The sequence below is a fragment of the Leucopleurus acutus genome, assembly GCF_964270905.1.
Source record: "Leucopleurus acutus genome assembly, chromosome: 8".
In the NCBI taxonomy this organism is placed as follows: Eukaryota; Metazoa; Chordata; class Mammalia; order Artiodactyla; family Delphinidae; genus Leucopleurus; species Leucopleurus acutus.
In genome coordinates this window covers 22,504,792-22,514,269 of record NC_139151.1, presented here as the reverse complement: position 1 = coordinate 22,514,269, position 9,478 = coordinate 22,504,792, and the positions used below count along the sequence as shown (strand labels likewise).

Genomic DNA, 9,478 nt, shown 5'->3' with positions numbered 1-9,478 from the left:
ATATTATACAAACTCAAAAGCATTTTAGATAAAGCATTGGTCTAATATATTATAGATTGACAGAGTATGATAAAATGACATGTAGTCTGTCTTCAAATCATACAATATAATACTTTACAGCAATATTAACTATTCACATTAAATGTTACAGGAGTATCTAAGGGAACACAGAGAGTAGGAATGGTTATTGAAGAACCTCAGCATCTATTTTCTTCCATGCTTCAAACTGAGTGGATGATTTCCTATCCATCAATATGAAAGCAAAAAGGATAGAACTATTATTTTGTTAAGTAGAGAAGCAATTTCTTCTAGAAAGACACTCCAAGCCATAGAGCTTCATTCACATCTTGTGGTTCTGCAGTAGTATGCCCTAAGGGTGAGGGGAATCCCTGTTGCCTTTATATATTATACCACAAAAGATGCCTATGGACACTTAGGAGTCTAAATATAGGAGTGGTTAGTTATAAGGTAAAATCTACTTCACATCTGTGACTGAGATGGCCAGTGTCATAAAGGAGCTCTTTGGAGAGAGTTCTAAAAGTTAATTATAATGCTTAGGACAAACAGGGCCATGTCCCCTAGAGGTAGGTAGCACCTAGAGCTAATACTGAAAGGACTTCTTCTATCTTACAGAAAGCATTATTTTTTTTTTCTATAACTGCAAAATGCAACCTTTAGGACAACAGTGAAAGAACATTTTGACATGAAAGTTTCTGGGTGGCTGAGAAAAATAATTTGGAATTAAGCAAATTTGTGGGAGGAAGGTCCATCTGAAACTGAACTAAAGAAACCAAATGGGCTCTAAGCAACTTCTTATAAGTAAGTATTTAAAATGAAGGAAGATGCACATCCATTTCTGATTCTACCCCTTCACACTGGCTGGCAAGGCCAAATAATCCATGGAAATAATCCAGGAGAGGTACTGGTATAAACTTTAAGGCAAGAGAGGAGAAATGTCCATGGATATGAAATGAACCAATGGGGTATAAACCATGAATCATCTGAAACAAAGAATATGTAAAAACTTCTGGAGGTAAGAAAATCCAAAGCCGATGACTGTCTGAAAGGAGGCCTGACAGCCACTCTTATGGCTCCTCTATTCTGTGACTCTTTATAACCTGCCAACCTCAAAACTGTTCTCAACTGCCAAGTGACAATCAGAAAAGGGATGATTTACCAGTGATTTTTTCTGGCTGACTAATCTAAGAGGCAAGGAGCAGAAAAACATTTCAACAAAGAGGAGCCATGCTTTGATCACATGTTGGCAATAGCAATCGTGTAATAGAGAAAGGACTGCTGTGGCAGTTTTCTCCTCCACACTAAGACAGCAAACACAGTCAGAAGGTCACCTTGTAACAGGAAAAATGCATTTCTGGAGAATGTTTCTAGCTCAGGCACCTTGCAAGGACATTGAAATGAGCAACCATCTCCTTCTTTATCCTCACAGTTCTGTGTCCTGGAACCTCTGCAGAGCAATGAAACACTAATGGAAAAGCACAACCAACACAACCAAAGAAACAAAACAAACAAACAAAAACTATTATATCATGGTACTCATGGCTTTTGAATCACTGTAGTTTTCTTCCTCTCTAGTTGCATCAATGGGCTAATACCTGAAATGATGTTGTGAGGGCATGTGACTGACTATAAGATGTCACAGAAATGGCCACTGGTTCAGATTTGGGGAAAAGTTTCAAATAATTTCCTTTATTATTGAACATGTTTTCCTTCTGTAGCTTTGATTAGTGGCATTTTTCTTGCCTACTTATTAAACACATTCCATGGAATGTGGATGGTTTCTCTGCACCCTTCCCTCTCTCTCTACAGTTTCTATTCTTCACTTTTGACTTCCTGGCTTTCTCAGGTTACTAATTTCATCATACATGGCATGTTTCCTCTACAGAATATGCTTTCTCTAGCCCTCTGCTTGTAGCTCTTAAAATGCATGACAGGATCAAACCATGCTCTAATAAGGAAAAGCCTCCCAAACACTTAGGTGACAAAAGTTTTGTCTAAACTTTTTGCCAAATAGTCTCAATAAAGAGAATTCTTTTGTTGTCCTAAGTATTAGCAATGATTATCCTTATGCTACCCATCCCAGGTATTTTACACAAAGAGGTCATAATAATTATCTTTATATCATGATTAGCCCAGTTTCTGTTCTTGTAGACATCAGATTCTTATTGTGGTTAAATGTCTTTGGTCAAATGTCTGTCCTCAATGTCACAAACCACTGTAGGCCCTGAGTCTGGGCTGCACACATGATCCACAGTCAAAGAGCTGGGTGAGGATCTTCCGTGAGGCAGAGTACCAGGAGAACACTGCCCACTAATCTCTCCTTCCTCGGGTGACTTCATACAAAGCCCGAGTCTGTCTTCCACTAGGCTGACTGGAGAGCTACAGTGTTTCTCTGAGTCCTGGCTGGGGTAAGAACTATACCAGCGGGCTGTTTGCACAGCTCCAAGTCCTTCAGCCACCCCTTGGGGCATGTCTTTCTGTCTCTCATGCAGTGCGTTGGCTTCTGGAACACCAGAAGCCTGTGGAGGAGGCTCTGTGTGTCCTTTTAGAGAACCTATTTTATTTTCCTCTGGTCTGGGTGCCCTTGCCTTCTTTTTGAGGGACCAGTTTTTCAAACTGGCTACTCCATTTCTCAACCATGTGCTGGGGTGAAGAGTTACAGAATGCATTTGTGAATGCCACTCTACACTGTCCTTTTTTGTATAAGCCAGGTGACCGCTGGCCTGCCCTGATGAGGGACCAGGAATTCCAGAAATGAGGCTGGAACTGCTAAAGTCAGAAGAAAGCTCTTCCTGCTTTCTTTGAGCCTGAAAAGTGCAATCTATTGGAGAGGAAGTTTCAGTGGGTGTAAACACGGAGTGTTCAGAAATCTGAGAAAAAACACTGTCTTGGGAGCTCACTGATGAGCCAGATGGAGAAGTGCCTGGGGAGGACAAGCTGGAATAGCTAGTCCTTGAGCAAATGTTTAATCTTGGGGGTAAAACCTTCTCAGTGTTTTGGTTTGTGGCACTAGTCTTGCCCACCTCAATCCCCATGACCAAACTCTGATTAATAAGCTTTTGCCCCTCCATTTGCAAAGACTTGTGCCGCTTGAGATAATCTTCCTCTCCATGCAAGAGACTGGCTTCATAGCTGGCTTTATGTTGTTTCTTTGAATGAATCCCCCTGAGATAGGTCAGTTTGCAGCGTTGGTCATCAATGTTGGGCTCTGAGCATCGCCGGTGCCTTCTTGAACTCTTGAGGGCATCTGTTGTGTGTGGTGGGGAGTATCCAGATGTATCTGTATCAAAGGTCTGGTTCCTGGGATGATCACATGAGGACATGTGACTATAAGATGCCATGGAAATAGCTACTGGCTTGGATTTAGGAAAAAGTTTTACATGATTTCCTTCATTATCAGACAAGCTTTTCTTCTTAACATTTTTATTAGTGGCATTTTTCTTGATATCAGTGCCTATGACTAAACTCTTTTTAAAACATGTCTTACCCTCTTCCTGGAGGGGTTGATTCTGATTCAGATGGCTCTCATCTTTTTTTGAGAGAACTGCATCACAGCTGGACTTGCGTAGCTTTTTCTGATAAAACTCCCTGAGATAGGAAAGCTTTGAATCTAGATAGTCGTAGCTGGGCTCTGAGCAGCGCCGGTGTCGCCTCAAGCTTTTTGGAGCATCTGCTGCAGTTGTGGACAGGTGGCTGGGCGTGCTCATGCCAGAGGGGCCCCTGGCATGATCCTGCAGGGGTTCCTTTGTGTACACTGCAATGTTCACTGGCTTGGATTCAAGAGGCTGCTCCATTTGAATGTCTTCATCTTTAGAATGGTCTAAGTCAAAGTCGCTCAGGGTTAAAAGACCTTCTACCTCAGGCTGGTCGAGGTCATAGTCACTGAGGGTTAACACGGAGTCCATGCTTCTGCTACCCTGACCAAGTTTCTTTACCAAGTCACTACACGGGGCATCAACATCCTCATTCAGCTCATTCTCCAAGCTGTCATAGGAGGAGTCATTCAGTTGGAAGCAAGAGATATCTGTTGAAAAAGCGAATCATGATTATTGTTTTTACTTACCCAACTGTGATGATGTTTAGCTTAATTCTGTTTTCATGCAGATTGTTCAAATTCCTACTCTAAAGAAAGAAAGGATCTTTCACAGTCTTCCCAGTAGTAAGTGCAGAATTAAAAATAAACTGTTGGGGTATAATAGATTTACCTCAGTTCCTGAAGAAATGGGCTTTCCTTAAGTAAGATTTCCTCAAAGCAATGAGGAGATACCAAGAAACAGTTAAAAATATAAAGGAATTAATGCCAGATATACCCAGGTTCTGAATAAGACTCTTGTCTTTTAAATGGATTAGCTGGTGGATATACATAATTAACTCTAGTCTCAGAGATACCATTTACTAACCCTAACAACTCTATTTCACAAAGATTTTTTACTACCCTTTATTTAATCTTTAATACAACCATCACAGTTAGATATTATGGTTTATCCATATTTATAAACGAAGATAATGATTTTCAGTGGCATAGAATAATTGGCCAAAGGTAACATAACTAATAATTGGTGGTACAGGAATTCATAATCTGGAACGTTGAATGTCTTTACCCCTAACACACCCTGGCTTGCCCCATGATGCTAGTTGTTTTTAAAGTGTTTTTGCAGTGCACTAGAATTCTGAGAAGTCTCAGGGACCTCTAGGAGGAAGGTGAGGAGCAAAAAAACCAGGGCTGCCTCTACTGCCTCTGGGCCTTCTACTCCAGTTTCAACCACAGCAACTGTGTTATTCATATTGGGGTTCCTTGTAAAGTTTTATTTAAAGAAAGGTTAAAAACATCATACCATATAATGCTGCCACTAACAACTTCTTGGAGTTTGGAACCTTGTCTTATACATTTCTTAACCCTACCACAGTGTTAACATACTCTGACCTATTAGCAGGCCTTCTAAGGAAGGAGCAGAAGTCCTAGGCCCACTAACCCAGGTGAGAGGCCCCTTCACCTGAGCTGCTGTGGGCTCCAGGATAACCACTGTCCCAGCTGATCTTCACAGATGTGTGTCTGTTTCCCACAAAAAACAATCCAATTATTCACAATACCTGAGGCATTCTCTCTAGTATCACATCTCACTGAAACCTCTCCCAAGAGGGAAGTGATTTCTTCTCCAAATATCCGACAGCAATTTTCAATCAGAAATTGTATAAGAAGAGAAACCTGTACAAAAAAGGGACAAAAATGAACTGCTACTTCTCATATAGCATGTCTATAAATTACATTTCATATATGAATCCTGATTCTAACAAAAGATGCAAAAGAATCCTGAGAAAAATTCATGTCTGCTTTAAAAGTATACAATACAGTTTCCTCTAACAAACTATAATACTTTCAAGAGTAGTTTGAGCATAGAAATTAACTTTAATCAGTGGACTAAAGTTATTATTTGTTATTATGTGTGGCCTTGGCTTAATGCTAACATTTTTATGCCAATAGTTCTGTCTTTAAAATTAGAGTAATTTTAAGTATTCTCTATAGGGCATTTGGGGTGAAGAAATAAACCTTCTCATTAAAATTCATGAAGCATCATTAGATGAACATTTATAAAATGCATTTCTTATGTAAAAGGCAGGTGTCATAAGCGTGGGAAGTGGGTAGGTATCCTCTGTGGATTTATTGTGAAGGAGAGAGACAGCTGGAGAGAAAACTTGCATTTTGCCTGACTAGTCTCTTCCCTTAGGTTCCCTAACTGGAGGTGTTTGGGGGAAGAGGTAAGATTTTACTAGGGAGCTTTGTGCCTCCATGGGATATACCGGAACCTTTACATAGTTTTCTTGCCCCAACAGCTGAGGCAAAGGAGCAGGCAGAATGTTGGGAGCAAGGGGAACCGATACCCCCACCCCTGTACTAACCACCAGGCCCTACACCAGTGTGATTTCAAGTAACTACTGTATGAACTATGTCGATATTATCAACACCTCCATGTTTTAGATGAGGAAACTGTGGATCAATGTAACAAATTTTGCCCAAGATTGTACATCTGGCAAGTGGTAGGGCTGAGAATCCAACCCTGACCTGTCAAATTCCAAAGTCCTTATTTCTTTTTAAAACCATATCAACTGCTTTCTTATCACTCTATGGTTTAAGTCAGTCAGTCATAGTTGGTTTTCCTCCTGAAAGGGAAAAGGGAAGTAATCCAACTGCTATCACTTTTTTGCTCAAGAAATCACCTTTCTACAGTCTACCAGGATAGGATAAAACACTAAATGAACTCAAATTTATAAGGGTATGTACTGAAGTTATTTAAGAAAATATCTTTCAGAATTAATACCCTGAATGTTAGGTTCAAAATGGGGACTTGGTCCCTCACAGCATAAAAATGAAAAACTTCATTACCTTTTTTGTAAATTCGTTTTCTAGTTCTGGACTGGAGGAAGTAGGAGGCCAAAGAATGCTTGGAGCGATGCACACTGCTAAATTAAATGCAGTCATCTGATTGGATGAGGAATGCTGCTCAATGTTGTATAATACCCCAAAAAGATACCTTAGGAGAATAACATTGGCTCTTGGAAGCTGGTCTAATAGCCTAAAGACAGAAAAATGCACTCTTTAAGCAAACATTTCATAGAAAACTTGTATAGCCAGGCAGCCCTTGCTTTTCACAGTTGAGATGTACAGGAAAGTGTGTTAACATGGTACATGCAAAGTGAGGACTGCCTGTACATAGGAGAGAAAGTGAGCACTGGAGATTTATTTATTTATTTTGTACACTGCCTTCACAATCCAATGAAAATGTGAAAGAATGCAGAAAAATGGTTCATAAAAAAATGCTGCCTGAAATATTTACCTGAAACTGGTACAATGTGTCTTATGCAAATCCTGTAACATTCCAGAATATTCTCAACCAATACCCCAAAAAACTTTCTGATGAAATTAAACAGTTATACTTAATATGCTCCTTTACTTCCAAGTGGCAACACAAGGATTCTGTCTCTTGGTAAAAACCCAAACTTCAGCTACGAAGACTCCCGGGTCCATTCTGAGAGCTTATGCTCTGCTCCCACAGCTTCCGAGATCAGTTTTGTCCCACATCTCTTTATCTCACTGGTGTTACTTTCACACATAAGTCAAGCTTACGATAGTATTTTTCCTACTGTTCCTATTTTGTAATTGATAAGGAATTTTAAATGAACATTTACTAAAAATGATTTTTACTACCATACAGAAAACATATGTTGATAGTCATGCTTGTTGCTTTTTTCCAGCAAGAATCTGTAACCTGGGGTTACACTGGGTAATCTGACTCCTGTTGCATAAACAGCAGAGAGGTGTTTTTTCGGCACTATGGACTGACAATGAGTACAGTTTTGTAGGGACAAATTATGAAAGATACTTAAATGGACCAAAAGATTACTGAATGTATTCAATGGAAAGTGAGGCACTGTCTACCATACTCTAGGGCAGTGGTCCCCAACCTTTTTGGCACCGGGGACCGGTTTCATGGACAACAATTTTTTCATGGACAGTGGGGTTGGGGGGATGGTTCAGGCGGTAATGTGAGCGATGGGGTGCTATGCGGAGAAGCAGAAGAAGCTTCGCTCGCTTACCCACCGCGCACTTACCTCCTGCTGTGCGGCCTGGTTCCTCACAGGCCGCAGACTGGTACTGGTCCATGGCCCAGGGGTTGGGGACCCCTGCTCTAGGGTATCTGATTCTATGGGGGCCCTAAACCTTTGAGTTATTTTACAACTCTGAAAACTGTAGATTACTGACAGCAGTGCACTTAACACTTGTCCATAGACTGGAAAATTCTGTCTGGTGGAGAGATAAATGGTTTATTTGTACATACACCCCCGTGCCCCAGTAGTAAAAGTCAGTTTTGCATCTACTTGTAAATTCATTTCAGCATTTCTGAGTTAACTATGTAAGTTGTGGTATTGATAGTTTGAAATCTCCTTTGAACTGGCAGTAATATCTTACTAGTTCTCTCATTAATAAATGTTTTAAATAAAATCTTTCACATGTGTTAATTCTGTATTTGTATGAAAGCCATAAGTCTACCCTCTTTAAAAAAAAATCACCCATTTAACAGTTTGTAGAATATAAAGTTTTAGACAATGAGCAACAAAATACAAAATCTGATGTTCACTACCTCTGAATGGTTTCCACCAAACCTTAATGGATGCAGAGATAGAATTTTGTTACATGGCTTTGATTCTGGTGTCTACAACAGTTATACTATTTTCTTCTATGGATAAAAGGTGTCTATCAATAGCAGTGTGTAGATAATAATTTGTATTTGAAAGCTGCTCAAGAAAAACCTGTACTAAACAAGCATAGGCAAATAAATGATATTGGGATTCTTGGGTTTTCAGAGAGCTGGAAGTATTGCTTTTCTTATAATGCAGGAAATATTCAGGAATCAGGATGGTGAGTCCTGCCAGCAACTTACCTTTGCATGAGTACAGACAATGCATTCTTTGCATGAATACAGACAATACACTTTTCTCTCTGTAGTATTCCCACATACCCTTCCCCTTCTCCATATATCTCTTTCACTGATTATACTACACTGTTATTCTTTGTTTCGTCTATTCTATCTATTCGACTAGACTTAGTTCCCTGAGGGGAAGGAATTTTCTCTATGTGAATTCAGTTGCTAAGTGAAGTATATGAGGAATTGTCTGGTTAGTTAAATATTTACCAAAACTAAGATCATTAATTGTAGATTGGGTCTACTGTGTTAGCTATTGGTCTAATGGGTTTCAGCTCCTATCAGATTCAGATATACAGAAGGTGTACAATGGTAGAGTATTCCACGTTAATAAGGTTAGGGGAAAAAAACAATAACAATGACAGTAGCTAGCATAAATCTATTTTTAAACTGGTCCTCATGGATTTGACTTTGATAGTCATATTACATTAATAGACAAACTTATAAAATATAAGTTTTTTAAAAAGTATTTTTGAGAAATGACCAAATTAGAATAATTACCTTTGAACTGCATTTATTTTCTCTTCATCATTTCCTTGATCCATTACACAGACCCAATGATCATAGAGATCTGACGAAAAAGTACTTCCTGGAATATTTCGTAGAAAATCCTTATATAGAGGGAAAAATAAATATTTTAAATTGTTATTCTCATGCTAATTATATATGAGAGATATTACAAAGAAGACACGTTATTGGAAAGTACAGTTAAGGTGTCCCTTCTTTGGAATACACAGAGCTCTGTGCTAGCCCTTCAATGATGTGCACACATAGAAATGCATGCTTTGATATTTTTCTAACAAAAACCAGAGGGAAATTGGATTCTGGACTATAGTGGTAAAGATAATGGACAACCCGTTTGGGATGAAACCTCCTGTGTGTGTACATTTTAGCAAATTAGTATAACATGGCAGGGTCTGGCAAACCATCCTAAATCCTTTTTATTTCACTAGTTAAAAGAAATGCATGAAGATATTTGT

General features: G+C 39.2%; 1 protein-coding gene across 1 annotated transcript in view; it reads right to left on the bottom strand.

Moving 5' to 3' along the window:
* Window positions 1–2,189: 2,189 nt before the first annotated feature.
* Window positions 2,190–9,478, bottom strand: part of ARHGAP20 (Rho GTPase activating protein 20) — a gene marked incomplete at both ends in the record, with an annotated part of 148,318 nt that continues 141,029 nt past the window's right edge. Inside the window, 4 exons of the mRNA XM_082845165.1 lie at window positions 2,190–4,042; window positions 5,110–5,224; window positions 6,401–6,590; window positions 9,000–9,109. Coding sequence (XP_082701291.1) covers window positions 2,190–4,042; window positions 5,110–5,224; window positions 6,401–6,590; window positions 9,000–9,109 — 2,268 coding nt within the window. The remainder of the gene's footprint in view (window positions 4,043–5,109; window positions 5,225–6,400; window positions 6,591–8,999; window positions 9,110–9,478) is intronic.